Raw genomic sequence first — 20,543 nt, forward strand, 5'->3', positions numbered from 1 at the left:
GCGTACACCCTGTCACACAAGGGCAAGGCGACGGCCCTGGAAGTCACCTACAACCCGGTGGATGGGCCCGAGGCATACACCAACGCGAGCGTCCACAGCAAGCTTAGCGAGTACACCTCGGTGGCCTGCGAGCGCCATGGGGAGGACTTCGATCCGGCCACCTAGCCCCTGGACACAGACCTCCTGATGAGGATGGGAGGAGGGAAGCAGCACGGCCGGTACTGGATAACGGACAGCACAGTCGACTCCGCCTCTGTTCCCAACCTTGTCGAGATTCGAGCAAGGAGCACGAGCTCCTCCCTCCCCATACGCTCTCAGCAGCAGAGCTCACAGCAGCAGATGGCGGAACTCCTTGTTAGTAGTGTTTTATTCGACGTTCATTGCTTTTACACATCTACCTTGCCTTTGCATTGTTTAAACATTACGGGTGGAATGTTGCAGTCCGACTTGCGGAGGTTGGAGGCCCAGCAGGCGGCCCAGGCGGAGGCCCATCGGTTGGAGATGGAGGCTGTACAAGCCCAGAGGGTGGCCAAGGCGCAGAGGCTGTAGGACATGTTCAACTTCATGGCGAGCCTTCATGCCTTGCCAGGTGTAGTCGTGCCCTAGTCGCTGCTCGCTCTAGTTGTGGTTCCTCCTCCTCCTGTAGGGACTCTGGTGAGTATATATGGTTGTTTATTCCTTTAGCTTGTGCGGTCCTCCTATAGATACTCATGAATTCACGATTATATAGGTTAGGTTGAGGTGGGTGGTTGGTTTGATGGAAAACCAGACCACATTATTAGGGTTCACGATTATGTGAACCTGAAAGAGAATACCTAACCAAGTCATCATAGATGACTCGCCTGGCCTCTATAGGTCCACCGGGGTTAGTGGCACATACGCACATGCATATGCATGTGCCTAGGGTTAATTAGGTGGGCTAGGTCATGGCTATGGTTAGTGGCATGTACCCATGTATATGTATATACACATGATTAATTAAAATTGGGTAACTAGGTTGCTAGAGTTAGCCGTACATAGGCGTATACCCGGGTATCAGGCATATCTATGTATGTATAGGTGTCTACTTATTTTAGGTGATTGGGTATGAATATATTCGAGTATGTATCATGGTGTATACACATACGTGAATATACAGGGTTAACTACTGCTATGACGATAGCTACTACTATAATTACTTTTTATTTTAAATATAGAGGTGGTAAAACAATCAAACTAGAATTTAAATGGGTACAAAAAATTAGGGAGAATGGTATGATTAAGTAGGGTTTTATTTTAGAAGATTTACGGTGAATGAATTACAGAATTTGGGATTAAGATGAATGGGTTATAAATTGTCTAGGTTTATTGGCTAAACGCGAATGGAAATGAACATGGAAATTATTTCTAAAATTTTGTCTAACGAATATGAGTGGCAAACTATCTGGATATGCTCTAGGGTGACTCTAGTTTATTTACAAATTTTCTGGGAATTTTTCTATAATTAATAAGCTTACATTTTAATATTCTATGTACGTTTCCCGGGTGCACCTAGGGTTTCCTCCTTAGTCTAGTGGCTGATGAGTGGTCCCCAGTCAGCAGTCTACGGTGGCATGTACTGCGTCGTGAGCCAATCTATGGACTAGCTGCCTCTTTTCTCTGTTCTTCGTGGACTGTGTCCACAGAAGAAAAGGAGGGGGAGTGGAGTCCATGACCAGCGGGTCTCGCAGTCAGACGTGGCGCGCGGCTATTGGCCTGTGCAACGTGATCGAGCGACCTCAGGTTCCCCTGACCGGCTTTGGCCATCCTCATCCCAAATGAGCGAACAGAAAGAAAGCGAGGAAGGATAAGAAGGGAGGGGAGAGGAGGGAAAGGGAAGAGGGAGAGAGGGAAAACAGGACGCCGGCGGGGGCTGGACTCCGGCGGCGGCGGCTGCGGCGTCGCGGTGCAGAGCGAGCGAGAGGGAGCAGGGTAGCGGCGTGACGGCGGAAGGGCGGCAGCGGCTTCGGCTCCGGCGAGGAAGAAGCACGGGGTGAGCGGCGGTGGCGGAGCGGGAAGCCGGCGAGGGTGCTCGGCCACTCGCGGCTCCATCAGGGCAGAGGCGAGCGCGGCACTCGGCCTCGGGCGGAGCTGCAGAGCAGGCCGGCGGCGGCGGCGTGGAGCAGAGCAGAGATGGGGAGAGAGACGAGAATGGAGGTGGAGTGGCAGAGGAGGAGCTCGAGCTTGGGGCTAGGATGGCGAGCTCCATCAGCCCCCTTTTATAGGCGCGGCACGACGATGCGCGGCGGCCGATATTTTCCGACCATGGCGATCTTTGCCGGCAAGGGTGGCAGGCGACAGCGGCAGCGGCGTTGTGGCCAGCGGAGCACGGCAAGGCGACAGCTGGGGCGGGGTGGCTTGAGCTGGACGTTGGTGGGACGCGACGGGAGGTCAGCGGCGTCGGCGACCTGAGTATAGTGCATCGCTGACTTGCTGGGGAAGACGATGCTGACGGCTGGGCCCCACGCGTCGGCGAGAGGAGGGAAGGGAAGAGGGCTGATGCGCGCTGCTGGGCCGCGGCCTGGTTGGGCCGGCCCAAGCGGAGGGAAGAGGGAAAGGCGCGCGCGGGCTCGGCCGAAGGCCTGGCAGGCCCATGCGGGAAAGAGGAACAGGGGAAGGAGGGAAAAGAGGAGGGGGGCCGGGGCTGGTTGGGCTGAGCCCGTTCGGGAGGGAGTACACAGGAATGCTTCATATTTTCTAATTCCCAGAAATTTAGAGTATGTAACAATACTAATATACTTGTGTGCATGATGTACTATATACATTCTAGAATAACTAAATATTATATCTATTCTATAGAAATTAAAAGTAACGATATTATTTTTTTCTAGGTTTTTCAAATACCTATAATTTTGCTAAATGTAAATTTAGGAGGGAAAATTTGAAGGAATAATTAGACCTATAAATTATCAATAAGACGGCTAGCATGATTCCTAGTGAATAAGATATTATTTATATCCATGATGTATTATCTAACTCTATAATATAAGAAAAGGTTTTAAATACTTCAAGAATGCAATTGGAAATTAAGTGAGGTTGTTTTGGTGCCGCAAATAAATTCTAGAAAAGCACACAAGAAATCAAGCTGGCATTCAACAAGCATTCAAACATTCACAAAGTGCAGGCAAAGGAATTTTAATGCGAAGCGATTTCTCTAATCCCATAAATTATTCCTAGTGCTACAACTAAATCCTACGCGGCACACAAAATGCATATGATGGGTTTTGATGCAGAGTTTTGGAAATACATTTTCAAAATGGTTTTGTGGAAAATAAATAGTTAGGGTTTTAATTTGTTGTAAAGTTTTAAAAAGTTCATATTTTTAGTGGTTTTTAAACATGATGCAAAATCACGGGTGTTACAACGCCACATTGTCGCCTCGCTTCGACGCCCTGAGCATGGAGGGAAAAGGGGATAATAGAGAGAGAGAGACCGTGGGCTGTATCACAGTTTCTAAAGATAGTTTCCTGCTGAGTTAGCGCTAGGAAACTACTCATATTTCAAGGGTTAGAATTGTCCTTAGAAAGTTCTATAAATCAAATTGAAAGCTACATGGGATCCAATGAAAGCAATAGGCATCCTTTGTCGATCGTGTTACAATAGTTATGAACTCGGGCCATGTAGTAATCGAGTAAATTAGTAATCACTTGGATGTTCACGTGGATCAAGGCTTAGCAAGGACTTAATCGAGTAAGTGTCATGCCATGGTAGAGTGAGGGATGCCATGGAATACCGTGTTAGAACTCTAGCCATGAGATGCAACGTGGGTTAGCGAGTCATGTTGCGGGTCAGTAAGCTATACTACAGGATGTCGAGTCATGTGGCTAGTGAGCGACGGATTCGCAGGATGCTGAGTCATGTTGTGGGATATATAGTGAGGGGCGCCTAGTCATGCCGCGGGTCGGTGTGGGACGATCTGGGTCAGCTAGTCATGCCATGGGTTGCCTAGACATTTCGAGGGATGACAAGTCATGCCACGGGACATTAAGTCACACAGTGGGGTAACGAGGGATAGATGCCACGAGATGCCAAGTCACATCGCTAGTAAACGAGGGATGTCGTGTAACACCGAGTTACAACATGGGATGTCAAGGGCGCTACAACATGCCGTGGGGCACCGATTGTGACTCCAAGCGATGCTGCAGGAAATGACACTAGTGAAGAAACCCATCTAATCCTTTTTCTAATGAATTTGCCTGGAAAAGTCCACTACCTAGCACAACAACGATTGGTGTTTATATAACATCGCCAAATTAGTTCAATCTATCACGTGAAGTAAATTTGAAGGGTAGCATGAGACACAAAGGTTTGTATTGCTCTGTATGCCAAATGCTTGGTTTAGTGTCGACTATTAGGGGAGACACAAGATGCCGATCAGGGGCTCCCTACCTCCTACGGTAATGCTCGGTATAGGGCGTTCCTTCGCTCGGACGGTGCCGATGCTGGGCCACGACGCAACCCAAAAACTGCATCTTATCTGCTCATCCACTCGCCCCCAACGTTCTAAAAACCGAACAAACTCACCTCACCGCTGTGCCGCGATAGCTCTCCACGCCCGCGCTCTGCCGCGCCTCCTCGGTGACGGCACTCTCCACGGTGATTCCGTCTCCACCGCGCCTTCCTCTCCATCGTGCCTCCGCTCCGCCGGCCGGCATCTCCTCCGTGCCAGAGCATGGCGGCCCGTCTTCCTCCCTCTCCACTGCGCCTCCCGACTGCTGCGGGCTTCTCTAGCATGTAGACCCGCCACAGCCTTCTCCACGGGACCTACCACGGCTTTCTCCACCACAGCAGCGAGCTCCGAGCCACTGGCATGCTCTATACCGGAGAACTCCACACGCCGACGAGCCTCCATTCTCAAACAGCAAGGAGATATTGCGCTGAAAGCGCATGTTGACATATACTTGCTCACCAACGGAAGCCTGCCTGACACGATGTCCGGATTTTACGATCTCGTCAACATATACTTCCCTAGCATGTACGACATCAAGCACCTGACGAAGTTCTGCGGTGTCGCCGACAGCGGGCTTGATGATCTTGCCAATATTATTCTTGATGTCAAGTTCCGCTCGAATCTGCCACAAGGCAGGCTCTGATTCGTTTCTGACAGCGATGTGCTTCAATATAATGAGCTTCGTCAGGGCTTCTTCAACGGGTCCAGCTGGTGACCAACGATGACCCGACTGTGCTTCATTTAGCATGTGGAGGGAAGGACAGGATGCTATGGTATTTGATTCCAAAGCAGAGGACGGGGACCATAGCAGAGTAGCGCTGGCCCCTGTTGTGATGCCAAACCACCACGCGCTTGGGTTCACTGTCCTAGTCAGGGCTTTCTACAAGGATGGGCACGCTACCCGGAGTGACAATCTCGGCTTAGACTTGGAGTGCCTCCCTTCGCTACGCTATGTCAAGGCACGTATCGACTGTAAGGATACCTTCCCTGATGATGTGGACAAGGCAGAGGCTGAGCTCAGGCGCCAAGCACAACTCCATCCCAATAGTTCCGCACTCACCCTCAATGTATTCAAAGCTCATCAACAAATGATGGCATAACCAGTACACAGCGACAATGAAGAGGTACGTACCAGCTGCCTAACTTGTTTAATTACCACATTCCATTCCGCATTCCACTAAGACACTAACACGTACTACTTCTCCATTACTATATTATTGTTATAGTAACAATATGCCCAGAAAATCATAGCCCTTGATTTTTAGAATTAGTAGGACAATTAAATTTCGTCCCGGGCGTCCCAGCTTGTTTAATTTCATCTGCCTGTGCTACTGTACATATGAAGTAATTATTTTCACTTTTCTAAGAAAATAGATACAGTTAAGTATATACTTGTTACTATTGTCACGTACAGACTATATGTTTGAGTACGCAAGAACATTAATTTTTAACATGATGTTGGTTTTAAAAGTGTTGTGCTATGGCTAGTGACAAATAAATCACGTATACCATCAACATGATTTTGCTGTTAAAAATGGATCTACTCATGTTGAAAAGATCATTACGGATAACGTTAGTCGTTCCACATTTAAAAATTAATTTTACAGGTATATCACTCTTGATCTTTATTTGTCAAGTTACAAGAAAAGAACATGTTAGTAAAGCAAGATACTTTATATCTCATCCACATATCACATTATTGCATCAAATACCAAAGTTAGATCATACGTGCATGTATATTAGATCTATCTAATAAGTAGGCGATTTCTCTATTTATTCTGTGTTTCTTCTATCACCTCTTATAAGAATAGGTAATATGTAATAATTTACAATTTGATCAACGGTTCACACGCACTTCGAAGTACCGTAGTAGTCTGTTGTTGATTGTTTTAGCCAACTTCATCCATCATTTCCATTGACCTTCATGAATCATCAATGCTAGACTGATAATGCTAATCAAAATTATTTTTCCTTACGATTTTTATTTCAGTCTTCGGAGACTCAGCCTTTTGCCTCTTGATCCTCCATGGGAGTAGTTTGCGGCTTAAGTTGGTGGATCTCAGGACGTTGGGAGCATTTTGGTACTCCTGTCTGCTGTCCCCTATATTGCCGCATGCATGGAGCTGGTGTCAGTCCACTACACGGTCACATATCTCTGTGTGCTCTTGATGGACCTTTGCATGCTTTAAACCTCTACTAATGTTGATCGACGACGATCATGCCTGTTGTTTAGTATATTTCATTTCGCTCTAGCACTTATTGTTGGCGTACCTGCAGGTATGTTTGGAATATAAATGATATGTGTGTTTATGTTAAATGAAGCTTAAGTTTGGTTTTCGTGTGCCTCCGCATGCATGCATGCCTGACCATCTTCAAGGGCTCCATCGGGGGTCCAGTTTGCTTTGGGGAATTTCTCCAACCGGTGAAGCTTGCACTTTCATTCACTTCGTTGCTATGATCTTGGCTACTGTATTATTGATGTATTTAAATTGTAGTGACGAACGTTGTCACGGCTGTCGTGTCATGGAATTTATTTTAATTTGGGCAGTTACATGTGTTTTTTCAGAATTATTCCATTTCTATGCCATATATGCACAAGTGTAGTTTCCCTCGCGCGTTACTCCCTCACCACTTTACCCCATAGTCACTTCTGACAAAAAGGAAGAAATAACTCCCGTGTATTCACTCTACCAAAGTTTGAATGTAGTTTTGAGGTCCTAGAGAAGGACCGCGATAAAGCGCCACTGGTCACGCGCTCCGGGAGCACGTGCGACCCGACTCCACCCTGCGACCGTTGTCTTCCTCCTCACACTTGCGCTTGTCTTCGCTCCACCCCCACCCCTCAACCCTGGCCTACCCTAACCTCCAGTGCTATGGCTCCGCCAGCGTCGTCCTCGCCTTGGCCCTCGCCCCGGCCCCCACTCCCGCGGCCTCGCCGCGCCACCCACCTGGCCCGCCCCTTGAATCCACTGTATGATGGAATTTTGGCATGTTGTAATATTATTACATAGCCTATTTAGCATTAGTCGAATGAAGCCTATAAAATAATTTGACAATTACGTGATGCCTACGAAATATGGGCTATATAAACATTTGGGCCTTAAAGGTGAACGAGTTGCCTAATAACCATCAATTGGCACAATGGCTAATTAACAATATTGGGCTCATGCATGGGCCATCCAAGCGTTATCTTTCACGTGTGGCTTGCTGAGACATCTAGGTAGGGATGAAAACAGTACGGAAATATCCCGTACCGAACCGCAACATTTTCTATATTTGATCCGATCGAATTCGTATTTTTGGATAAATTCGAATTCGATTCGAAATTCAGAACATCAAATTTGAAATCGGAACAAAAACGGTTTCGCCGTTTTCCGACCGTTTTCTACTTTTCTACATGTAATTTGGAATATCCCGAATTCGAAATTCGATTTAAACCGAATTTGGCCCCCTAAATGTCCGGCCTTAGAAAAATTGTATCTTTTTCATATGTTCCCAGATGAAGATGATTTTTAAATGAAAATTGTAGCTCTCGATGAGATCTACAACTCTCTAGTTTTTAGTTTCTTCATTTGAGGTCTTTAAGATGTTAAAAAAATTAAACAAAGCTTCGACAGTATATTAATCGCGTACACGCGCTTGTTGCCTTAGAAAAATCATATCTTTCTTATATAAAGTGGAGAAATGGAGATACTTTTTATGGAAGTTATTGGACTTATTAATTGTTGTGCACTTGGTTATGCACTTGTTAATTGTTATGCGCTTGATCCTGCGGGTCAATATTTCGTATTGATTTTTCGTATACCGACTGTGTTCGACATAATTCTGCTCGAATTAGCTCGTTTTCGAAATTCTTGATATTTCATAAGTTCGTCTCCGGTTATATCGCTATCGCTTTCGTTTTCGTATTCAAATGTAGAAGTAGAAAACGGTTGATAGGTTTTTTGACCGTTTTCATCTCTACTTCTAGGCCAAGATCTTTTGGATAAAATAATTAGCGTGTTGCTAATTAAGCCTATTGCCCGGCGTATACGTGTACAAATGCAAGGCCGGGTTCGTGAAGATTATTTGGGCTGATTAGCACTGGCCATTCACTACTGGAAACGGGGAATTTACCGAGTGTCAAAAATCGGACACTCGACAAAGACCTTCTTTGTCGAGTGCCGAGCACTCGGTAAAAAAGGGCACTCGGCAAAGGACTTCTTTGTCGTGTGCCAGGCTCTCGGCAAAAGCGCGGCACTCGGCATAGGCTGCCCCACGTAACGGTGTTCGCCCACATCCTTCTTTGCCGAGTGCCTGCTGTTAGGCACTCGGCAAAGATTTTTTTTGCAAAATACTTTGCCGAGTGCCCCTGACACGGCGCTCAGCAAAGATTCAATATTTTTTTTTGAAATGTCTTTGCCAAGTGTCCACTGATTCGGCACTCGGCAAAGAGAGGAATTAAAAAAATTACTTTTTTTTGAAATACCTTTGCCGAGTGCCCCTGTGCAGGCACTCGGTAAAGACCCCCTTTGCCGAGTGCCATGCCCCGGCGCTCGGCAAAGTTTTTTTGTTTTTTGTTTTTGGCCTCCAAATTTTTTGTGCAGCCCTTTTAAAGTACCGGGAACTCCTCGTTAGAATTTGGAGATTTTTGTGGCTTTTTGATATATTTAGTTACTTTATTTTGTTTACTTGAATTTTTTCGAAAAATATAAATTTGAATTGCACGTGGTACGAATAATGGAATTTAATGATTCAAAAAATGATAGTCATGTTACTGAGTGTAGTGTGAGGCCGTATCCAGAACGGACCCGAAATTTCGGACATCTTGTTCACGAAACATGACCGCGAACTTTCGTGCGAAGTGTTTTTAAATTCTATAAAAAGCAAACAAAGTCCGAAAATCATGAAACTTGTTGAGATATCGTGATATCATATGTGGAGGCTATGATAAAAAAATTAGAAGATTTCGTGCACGTTGTCACGTACGATGCTTGCAAACCGAAGAATCTTCGAAGAAGTTTCATGATTTCGTGAAGAGGGCGACGAGGTGGTAAGCATCGTACGTGACAAACTTACGCGAAACCTCCTCAATTTTTTATCATAGCTTCCACATATGATATCTTGACAAGTTTCATAATTTTCGGACTTCGTTTGCTTTTTATAGAATTTAAAAACAACTCGACCGCAAGTTCGTGGTCATGTTTCGTGAACAAGATGTTCAAAATTGGTGGTCTGTTTCTGGATACGGCCTCACATTATACTAAATAACATGAATATCATTTTTTCCATTCATTTGCCGAGTGCCATATCGGGGACACATTATTCGAATGACTAGCAGTTATAATTTGAATTATTCAAGAAAATTCAATTAAATGAAATAAATTAAAGAAATATAGAAAAAGTCTGAGAAATGTGATACATTGGAACATGGAGTACCAGGTATTGTATGAGGACTGCAGAAAAAGTTTGGTGGTCAAAAGTAAAAAAAAATGGTTTGCCTAGTGTTAGGAGAAGACACTCGGCAAAGGAGAATCTTTGCCGAGTGTCAGGAGAAGACACTCGGCAAAGATTTTTAAAATTTTTTAAAACCCCTCTTTGTCGAGTGCCAGCCCGGTTGGCACTCGGCAAAGAATTTTTAAAAATAAAAAAATACTTTGCCGAGTGCCATATCGGGGACACTCGATAAATAATTTTTTTTTAAAAAAACCTCTTTGCCGAGTGCCAGGCCAGGTGGTACTCGACAAAGTGGCGGTTAAAAAAATTAAAAAACCCTTTGCCGAGTGCCAGATCGGGGGCACTCGGCAAAGTGGGGATTTCACCCCGCCGGCTGGGCCGGCCCACACAATCCGCACACACGCACACATGCACGCGCCACCGCCCGTGCGTCCGCGCGCCCACGCCTCCCGCTCGGCTACAGCTGTCGTACCATCGGCTACGGCGCGCCCTCCTCTTTCCCTCAGCGGCTGACGACCCGGCCCTGCTCGTCAGAGCCGTCCGCCACCTCCGCATGCCCCGCGCTTGGTCAAGGCGGAACCACCGCTGCCGCAACCACCCCGCGCCCGCTCCTCGCGTCGTGGGAGCGCCGTCCCCGCACAGGCCTCTATAAAACAGCGCTGAGCCCGTCGCCGCCCCTCTCTGTTGCCCCCGCTCCCTCCTTCGCGCTCGCCGTGCACGGAAGACGCAACCGCCGCGACGCCGAGGTCCGTCGTTCGTCCTCCACGTGGTCCGCCGTCCTCGAGCCGCCTCCGTCCTCGTTTCCCCCACGGTGAGAACCCCCGTGCTCCCCTCTTTCTTCCCGTGCGGTTATTCGAGTGTTTCATGGTCGTTTGAGCTTTACTCGCGTGCGCCCGTGAGCTCCATGCCGCCGGCCATGGCGACCGCCGCCTCGGCCCTCTTCTCCGGCCGCCGTATCGGCCTTGGCGAGTTCCCCTTCACCCTCTTGTTCTCCCGGTGCTCTCGGATTCGCAAACCGAGGCCCATAGGCCTTGTTTTTCCGCACGCCGACGAGCTCTCGCTGCCGTCCATGGCTCGGCCGCACCGGAGCTACTGTGCCGACCGCCGGCGCCCCTTCCTCTCTCCCTCCCATCTGTTCCAGGCCGTCCATTGCTTGATCGACGGCCCACGTAGGTCGATACCCCTTCGCGGGTAACTTTGCTAAAGAGACCCCCTGATTTCGTCTATTTGAACCCGCCGTCCATAGCGCATTTTCCTGAGTGCATTTTCTTCTTTTGAAAACATAAACTAAATTGTTTTAGTCCAAAATACGTTTTCAGTATTTACAGAAATGCCACTAGATTTGTTTTGCTCATAAAAACTTCGTTTTAGCTCCGAATCGACCCGTTCAACTTGCGTTAGTTTCGTAATTTCGTAATCTACGTGTTAGTACCACTGTTAACCATGTTTGCAACTTTTAAATTTCATGGTTAGGTTTAATTAAATAAATTGCTATAGGAAACCTTGTTTAATTCATAACTTTCGTGTTTTAGCTCCATTTTTCGTGAACTTCGCGTTGACGTGATCGTAGCGAGACGTATATTCTTTTCATAAACATTTTATCTTGTTTTCTATACTGTTGGTGTACTGTCCTAATTATAGGAATGTTTGCTTTGCATGAATGCCTTTGGAATATTGTATGTTGCCGTGTTGGTCGCGTTCAGACGGTGAGGAGAACGTTGGAGACCAAGAGTTCTTCGACGACCAGCAGGACCAGCAGGAGTTTGCTAACCAAGGCAAGTATAGCATGGGCCTACCTTGACATTCTATTCACTTTAATCATTTACTCATGTGCATGTGTCTAACTTTGATAACCTTAAGGACATTCTAGTCATGTGATGACATGTTCCCTTGACTCCTATGGGTTAATTGCATATGGGTAGATTGCTAGTGCTCTAACTGAACATGATCTACACTATGGTTAATGGTTCTATGGAACTAAAAGTATAACGTGATTTGTAACAACTGATCCATAGGGCAAAGGTGCAAATGACTTTTGATCATGTTGCTCCCGGCCCTCCATAAGGACTTATCTGTCGGCAAAAGTTGGGACTAACAGTGCAACCATGAGGGTCATATGGCTCTGATTTTAGCTCAGTAATAGGACCTTTTCTAGCTTGTTAGAGGTTACCTTTATGGCGCAAGAGGGGCTTGCCACGTTGGGTATAGGGCTGCCTCTGTTCCTATGTGTATAGCCGCGATGGATATGTGCCATAGGAAAGGGGGGTTCCTACATCTGCCTACTGAGGAAACCTAGTGGCCCGGAAAACTCATAGAATAATTGGTTACTCAATGTGGTTCATTTATGATGGTGTACGATGATAAAATGATGCAAATGATTCTGATATCTGATTATGTGGGTATAAATGGGAGCTTAAGCATAACTTGATTATACTTGTTAATAAAATTTGGACATACTAAAAATGCTAACAGCAGTAAACCAGTGTCATCTTTTTGAGCTTCATAACCCCATGTTATCTTGTTAAGTACGGGAAGTACTTACGCTTGTTTATTTCTATATTTGGATAAAAAACCCGGATGGGTAAGAGATGACAACGGGTATGAGGAATTCCCTGAGGATTATTAGGCTTGTGGTCAACCCGTTGACCTTCCCTGTGATGGTGTTCCACGAGAGAGAGTTATCTTTTCATTTCCGCTGTGATGTAGAAGACTAAGTTATGTTATTATCGTGATGTAAGATACACTGTGATAATACTCTCTTATAATTTGTCAGCTTGTGTGTGTGATTGATCCCTGGGCACACATGAGTTAGTGCATTCAATTTTATCCTTAAAATTGGGTGTGACAACAATGAAAGGGATGATGACGAGGACGCTAGAGACGAGGTGCGAAATCTAAAGGACATACAAATGCTTGAACGATTACGTTTAGACAATGACAATGAAGACAACATTCCTCCTTCGGATAGTTTTGATGAGTTGGACAATGTTGATAGTGATGACGAGACCTATGATCCAGCTAATCTCAATCATGAAGATTATTTTTAATACATGTAATACAATGTTTTTTGTAATTATGTTTTGTTCATTTTTGCACCTATTTCTAATTACGTCTTGTTTTTCTTTTTTGTTGCAGGTGATTGAACAAAGATGGCGGGCGACCGTCATAGGTCCGTGAGCTCGATTTACCAAAGACCACGCCGGCTGTAGGAGGAGGTGGAGGGGGCGGCGGAGGGATCGGACAGGAGGAGGACCGCTAGATGCAGGAGGGGGCCGTCTCCTCCCACGCTGCGTGAGGAGGAGCCGGAGGAGGAGGTGGCGCCCGTGGACGAGTCGGACAATGAGCTAGTTTGGCAGATGGACGAGGAGGAGGGGCCGCACGAGGACAACGAGTTAGAGGCGGCAGGCACGAGTTCCGCTTCCTTTGAGTCCTCTTCGAGTGTCTACTTGCGAGGTCCCGTGAGCCTCCCACATGTTCCGCTTCCTCACCAACGCCCAGTGATTCACCCCGAAGGGCAAAAGTAAGTAACTTTATATGTTATCACCACTACTTCATATGATATGATGAAAAAAACTAATAATTTTTCTTAATCACTTGTGCAGGAACTGGGTGGTTGTGTCGGGTGGTAGTGCACGGCTAGTCAATGGCAACCTGGGTCTTCTGTGTAGGCAACACTTCCCCGGCATTGTCACGTATGCATTGAAGACGGAGCCGGCCTACTCGTTTGACTACTACACCATCGCCACCGATACGGAGTACCCCAACAAGGAGGCGCGGGTGAAGGCAGAGCTTTGGGTAAGTCTTCCTCGCACAACATTGCTCAATACGTCCCATTCATTGGACTTTTCTTGAAATAATGAATGGATACATCGCTTTTGTATGCAGACTTATTACAGATGCGAGGAGGGATTTGAGGCCAGGGCAGAGCAGGCGACTACCAAAGCCGATAAAAAACTCGTCTCCGACATGCATCATGAGGTGCGCATCTAGGCCATCGTAACCTACTATGGGTTGAAGCTTGGAGAGAGGAAAACCAAGAAAGACGCAAGAGAGATGCAGCTGACCCGAGAGCAGTACCTTGAGGTAAATGAAGAACATCAATATTGATTCATTTTGAGATTAAGTTGGTTTAATTTGATCTTCTTATATGTCCAATACTTGATGACGTGTAGATGATTCCCTGGTGGTGCCAAGCATATCCCGAGTGCTGGGCGATGATGGTGGACAGGTGGTTCACGGAGGAGTACCTCAAGATGCACAGGGATGCCTGGGACCGTCGTTTGTAGATGCAAGGTCCAGCACACCATCAAGGCAGCCGCAGCCTCGCCGGATACAAACAAGCATGGGTACGCGAATTCATTTATCTATTGTGACGCTCAGTTTTGCCTGATTTCTAATCATCGTGATGTTTTTCTCGCAGTCGGCGTCACATAGTGGCCAGGCTTGCTCGGACTTCCAGGCATGGTGTATGGCCCACAAGGGCAAGGCGACGTCCGACGTCTCCTTCAACCTGGAGGATCCGCCTGAGGCATACACGAACCTGAGCGTCCACTCCCGCATCAGTGAGTACACTGAGGTGGCGAGGTCGCTCCATGGGTCAGAGCACGATCCGAGCACCTAGGACTTCGATGGAGAGGCTATCATGAGGGCGGAGCAAGGCAAGAAGCATGGGCGGTTCTGGTTTGCCGACGGCGTCATCGACACGGCCTCTACTCCCTCTCTCTCTCCTAGATCTGAGCACGGAGCACGAGCGAGAGCCCGGCCATTCGCACACGGCCGACCGCTGCATAGCACCGGGTCGACGCACTCGAGGTTATTCCTGTTTTACTCGTCATACATTGATCTTTACACACCTTAATTAGCTTGCATTACTGAAACATTGGAGTGAAATATTGCAGGCCCGGCTGGAACAAGAAATGAGGCAACGTCAGGAGCTGGAGGCCGGGCACCAGAGGATGGCGGCCCAGCTGGAGGCCGAGCGGGCCGAGCGGTAGGCCTAGGCGTAGAGACTGACGGACATTACAGAGTTCTTACAAGGGCTTGGGCAACGTGTATGCTTCTCTCTGCCAGCTGGGCTGTTGGTTCCACCTCTGCCTCCGCGTCCTACAGCTCTAGCTACTCCTGTGAGTATGAAAGTTTTTTACTTTCTCTTGTGCTTTGCTTGTATGGCCTCTACCTTCCTAGATTAGCTATCCAAATAATATTGTTTCACATGCAATCTTTTCTCCTTTGTGCAGTCTCCATCTGACGGTGGTTTGAATAATCCACCTCATGCACCTCCGAATGATGGAACTAGGCCTTCACCACAGTCGCAGTGGCCGAGATGAGTGCATGTTGTATTTTTTTCATTTGTTGTTCACTTGGTGATGGACTTGTGATATACTTGTGATGCACTTGTGGACTTTGATAGACTTGTGGATTTATTTGGATGGACTTGAGCACTTATTATTATATATGTGATATATATTGTGATGGATGTGATATGTGCGGATGGATGTGTGTATGGATGAGATACATATGTGATGGATGAAATATATATGTGATGAATGAGATATATATGTGATGGATGAGATATATGATTGTTTGAATTTATTTGTCATGATGGAATGTAAAAAAAAATAAAAAATTGCCGTTTTGGGTCACTTTGCCGAGTGTTGCACTCGGCAAAGTATCCCGTTGCCGAGTGCCATGGTCACAGCACTCGGCAAAGCTGGAAAAATGGGCGCTCGGAAAACCATTTTTCCAGCTTTGCCGAGTGCCATGACCATGGCACTCGGCAAAGAATTTTTTTTAAAAAAAAATCAAACTTTGCCGAGTGCCGGCCAGAGGACACTCGACAAAGATTTTTTTAAAAAAAATTCAAACTTTGCCAAGTGCCGGTAAGAGGGCACTCGGCAAAGAATTATTTTTTAAAAAAAATTCAAACTTTGCCGAGTGCCGGCCAGAGGGCACTCGGTAAAGAATTTTTTTTTAAAAAATTCAAACATTGTCGAGTGCCGACAAGAAGGCACTCGGCAAAGAATTTTTTTTAAAAAAATTGAACCTTTGCCGAGTGCCGGCCAGAGGGCACTCGGCAAAGAATTTAAAAAAAATTCAAACTTTGCCGAGTGCCGTAAATAGAGCACTCGACAAAGAATTAAAAAAAATCAAACTTTGCCGAGTGCCGGCCAGGGAGCACTCGGCAAAGAATTTTTTTTTAAAAAAATAAAAAAATCTTTGCCGAGTGCCTGCAGGGTTGGCACTCGGCAAAGCCACCGTCAACGGAACCGGCGCCATGACGGTCGCTTTTCTTTGCCGAGTGTCCCCGGGGCTCTCGGCAAAGCCTTTGCCGAGGGCCCGATAAAAGACACTCGGTAAAGAGGGCTTTGCCGATCAATTTTTTGCCGTGTGTTCTTTGCCGAGTGTCGCACTCGGCAAAGGCTTTGCCGAGTGCAATTTGGCCTTTGTCGAGTGCCTCAGGCACTCGGCAAAGAACCTGAATCCAGTAGTGATACATACGTTTACCATTTAATTTGAAGATGTTTCTTTCTCATTATGTATCGATGATGCAGTTGTGGTACAATTAATACTTCTTCTTGCTAGGGAATTTATATTTGATAAACAAATCTAAGATGTTTGTTTTTTCATTATGAATCAAAGATGCAGATGTAGTGCCGCTCTTCTTCTCCTTTGTACAGTATAGTATAGTATAGACGATAGATGCTCCAAGGTTTACTAACTCTGCCTATTCATTTGTACTGTCTTTTTGGTAGGTACTTCATCGTTACTGACGACGTATGGGACATAAATTCTTGGCAAGCAATAGGATCAGCTTTGCATCGGAACAATAACGGAAGTAGAGTAGTCAAAACTACTCGAAATCTAGAAGTAGCCTGTGGCGATGAGGTTTACCAGCTTGGTCCACTTTCACATGACAACTCAAAGAAGCTCTTTTATATGAGACTATATGGTGGTGAAGACAAATGTCCTGCTCATCATCCTGAAGAGGCATCCCAAAATATTCTGGACAAATGTGGCAGTGTGCCATTAGCTATCATCACAATGGCTAGCTTGTTGGTGGGCAAATCAAGAGAGGATTGGTTTGAGGTCTGTAGCTCTCCTGGTTTCTATCGTGGCAGAGAGAACAAACGAGTAGATGATACTGTGTGGATATTGTCCCTTAGCTACTATGATCTTCCTTCTCATCTGAAGACCTGCTTACTGTACCTAAGTGTGTATCCCAAAGACTATCAGATTAAGAAAAATTCTTTGATATGGAAGTGGATAGCAGAAGGTTTTATAGAGAAGAAAACATGAACAAGCCTGTTTCAGCGGGGAGAGGAATACTTCCATCAGCTCATAAACAGAAACATGATCCAAGGGGTAGAGTCAGAAGTGGAAGGCATCATACATTACTGCCGTGTTCATGACATGGTCCTTGATCTTATTCGTGGTCTGGCAGGCGAAGAAAACTTCATCACTATCTCAAATGAGGATGGGGGAACATCATCACGACATAAGGTGCGCCGGATAGCACACCAGAACAGGATATTGCTGGGTCAATTCCATCCTTACGGTGATATGGACATGACACAACTGAGGTCTTTGGTTGCCCATGGGTGTGATATCCGTGGTCTTGTCTTGCATCCGAGCTTTAAACTCTTACGTGTGCTAGCTTTAGAGAGGTGCACATCACCTGATACTCAGGAGTATGGCAGGCGCTGGCTTGAGCATCTTGGGAAACTAGTTCATCTGAGGTACCTAGGGCTACGACATACAGATGTTGAAGAGCTCCCCGAGGCGATAGGAGCTCTAAAGCTCCTACAAACACTGGACTTGGAAGGTATCGGAGGAGATGGTATGCAAGTCCAACTGCCATCGAGCGTTAGCTTGCTAACACGGTTGGTCTGCGTAAGATGTGACCCATACACGAAGGTGCCCGATGGGTTCCTCCAGAAGGTGACATCACTGGAGGAGCTACAGATACGTGTTGACATGCTGTCTTTTGAGTCCAAGAGGCAATTTTTGAAGGTGCTGGGCAACCAGAGCCTACTGAGGGTGCTCCGTGTGATTGGCATGGGCAGGCTGGAAGAGAGCGTGCAGGAAGAACTTTTGAAGTCACTAGGCAATCTGCAGGAGCTCGAGCATCTGCATCTGCATGTTTTTAAGTATGGAGAAACTAGCCCTGCCTCAACAGAGTGGGACAAAGCTGTGCTTCCGGAACATCTCAGGCGTCTCTGTATATGTTGTATCTAGTTCCCTTGTGTGCCATCATTCATCGATCCCACGCTTCTCCCCAACCTTTGCTACTTGGAGTTGTATGTGCGTCATATGGACGAGGCAGGTCGGAGAGCCTTGGGTGGGCTGCCAGAACTCTGTTACCACTAAGGCTGGATAACGAGCTGGCTTGGCTCGGCTCGGCTCGTTCTGGCTCGTTAAGATAACGAGCTAGCTCAGCTCAGCTCGTTATCCTAACGAGCCAGAAAGCCAGCTCGGCTCGGCTCGTTAAAAGCTCGAGCTGGCTCGTTACGCTCGCGAGCTGTCGACGAAATATGGTCGGCAGTCTACCTAGGGGTATGCCCAAGGTAGTAGATTATCGGCAGACAGATGCGCAAGCCTCAAACAAGACGGTGACACAAGACAGACACGAGGTTTTATCCAGGTTCGGCCGCCAAGAAGGCGTAATACCTACGTCCTGCGTCTGATTTGTATTGCTGTATGTCAATGAGAGATGTTTTTTAGAGGGGTCCCCTGCCCGTCTTATATAGTCCGGGGGCAGGGTTACAGATCTGGAAACTAATCCTAGTCAGTTACAATTGCCATATGTAGCCGGATAAGGATTCCTATCCTAACCGATCAGGATCCTGCTTGGTCGCCAAATCCGTCTTGATTCCTTGTGCGGGACTCCGATCAGGTTAACTGGGCCGCACATCGTCTTTCGGGTGGACTGAACCCATCGATCCGGGCCAGCCCAAGCTTAGCCGTAAGGGTATAGGGGTTAATACCCCCACAGCTAGTCCCCGAGCATCATGTATTATGCTGCGACACGTCATTTTAACCTTCTCCGACAAGCGAGGCTTGAATCCTTGACGCCTCCGACCACCGTCATCACCGGAGAAGTTGGTTGTCCGAAGAATGTATGGTGCTCTTAAGAAAAAAGAAAAGGATTTCTGTCCTGAGAAGTGTGCCCACTTGTATTTCTGAAAAGAAATGTAAGTGGTCTTGAAGCATAGCGTCCTTGAACATCAGAAGCGTAGGGGTCGAAAAACAAACACATTCACCGCAAGGTGAAGTGCGCCCACTTAGTCCCCGAGCCTGGTAGTAGGTGACATAGGCACGTGGTGCCAGGGTCTAAAAAGAATTCATAGTTTAGTTGAAAACCGAATTGCCGTACAGGCAAAACGTGATGCACCGGCAGGTGCATCGTACCGATGTAATCCCCGAGCTTGCTGGAAGGCGAAGTATGAGCCTTGTAGCAAGGTCTAAAGAAATGTCTCTTAACTGTATGTGAGTACAAATCACATGTAGCCAAGGAGAACCATTATTCAAGCAGTGGTCGGGGCAGTCCCCGAGCATATTAATAATCCTTATAATCATTCAAAGCACAGGGGTTGATTTAAACAAACACATTCACCGCAAGGTGAAGTGTGCCCACTTAGTCCCCGAGCCTGGTAGTAGGTGACGTAGGCACGTGGTGCCAGGGTCTAAAAAGAAATGTCGCTAAAGTTAAGAATCCAATTGCCGTACAGGCAAAGCAAGATACACCGGCAGGTGCATCGTACCGACGTAGTCCCCGAGCTTACTGGAAGGCGAAGTATGAGCCTTGTAGCAAGGTCCAAATAAATGTCTCTCAACTGTATGTGAGCACAAAATCACATGTAGCCGAGGAGAGCAAAACTCCAAGAAGTGGTCGGGAGAGTCCCCGAGCACAGCGGTGGTCATACTCGGCTATCGTTTGGTCTCAATGGACACCTTGCCGCCGATGATGGTGTGCATGCAATTAGTCGGCTTGACGTATTTATGACGAGGGTCTGTGTCGTCGTCGTCGTTGTCCTCGTTGCGCTGTTCCCCCACGTCGTTAGGTTTGTCGGACGTATCCGGAGCCTGTTGACGTGTATAGATAGTCTTGAGGACGCAGCAATTCTCCATGGTGTGGTTCGACTTAGGATGGAGCTGGTAGGGCCCCTTCAATGCTTTGGCGTAGTCGTCCTCATAGTTACGTCGTCCGCCACCCTTTTTCACGGTATTGACCTCGCCGTCGTCTTCCCGAGCACGCTTGCTCCTGTAATCGTCGCGGCGGTTGTGCCGCTGATTACATCGGTCACGGTGGTCGCGGGAGTCGTTGCGCTGGTTGCGGCGGTCAAAATTGTCGTTCCGACCATGATTGCCGCGGTAATCATCGTGGTTTGGAGGGTGGTCGGAGCGTGGAACTCTTGCTGCTTCTTCAACGATTATCTTTTTAGCGTCGTCAGCATCCGCGTATTTCTTAGCGGTGGCCAAAAGCGCTGTGACTGAATCAGGTCTCTTCCGGAGGAGCTTGTCTCTTAGGGCGTCGTGGAAGTGAAGACCGGTGACGAAAGCCTCGATCGCTTCATTGTCGGAGATTGATGGGACCTTGATGCGCATCTCCGAGAAACGCCGAACGTACTCGCGCAGTGGT

The 20,543-nt window shown here is 47.1% G+C and overlaps 2 protein-coding genes across 2 annotated transcripts; one reads left to right on the plus strand and one right to left on the minus strand.

The window, feature by feature from the left end:
• Window positions 1–1,726: 1,726 nt before the first annotated feature.
• On the minus strand, window positions 1,727–4,673 carry LOC136480706 (uncharacterized). Its single transcript, XM_066478172.1, has 2 exons — window positions 4,543–4,673; window positions 1,727–2,600 (listed from the first exon to the last, which is right to left on the minus strand). Exons 1-2 carry the CDS (start codon window positions 4,671–4,673, stop codon window positions 1,727–1,729), a joined length of 1,005 nt encoding a protein of 334 aa, XP_066334269.1.
• A 12,581-nt stretch (window positions 4,674–17,254) lies between these two features.
• Window positions 17,255–18,139, plus strand: LOC136480707 (probable disease resistance RPP8-like protein 2). The gene has a single exon (XM_066478173.1). The coding sequence runs from the start codon at window positions 17,255–17,257 to the stop codon at window positions 18,137–18,139; it is 885 nt and encodes a 294-aa protein (XP_066334270.1).
• The last annotated feature ends 2,404 nt before the right edge of the window (window positions 18,140–20,543 follow it).

Source organism: Miscanthus floridulus, chromosome 9 (assembly GCF_019320115.1).
Source record: "Miscanthus floridulus cultivar M001 chromosome 9, ASM1932011v1, whole genome shotgun sequence".
NCBI lineage: Eukaryota > Viridiplantae > Streptophyta > Magnoliopsida > Poales > Poaceae > Miscanthus > Miscanthus floridulus.

Coding starts and splice junctions, on each gene's coding strand:
- LOC136480706 (XM_066478172.1), bottom strand. CDS start 4,673: ATGCCGGCCGGCGGAGCGGAGGCACGATGGAGAGGAAGGCGCGGTGGA. Junction 2,601..4,542: donor TATCGCGGCACAGCGGTGAG/GTGAGTTTGTTC, acceptor TGGGCCTGCCAG/GCCTTCGGCCGAGCCCGCGC.
- LOC136480707 (XM_066478173.1), top strand. CDS start 17,255: ATGATCCAAGGGGTAGAGTCAGAAGTGGAAGGCATCATACATTACTGC.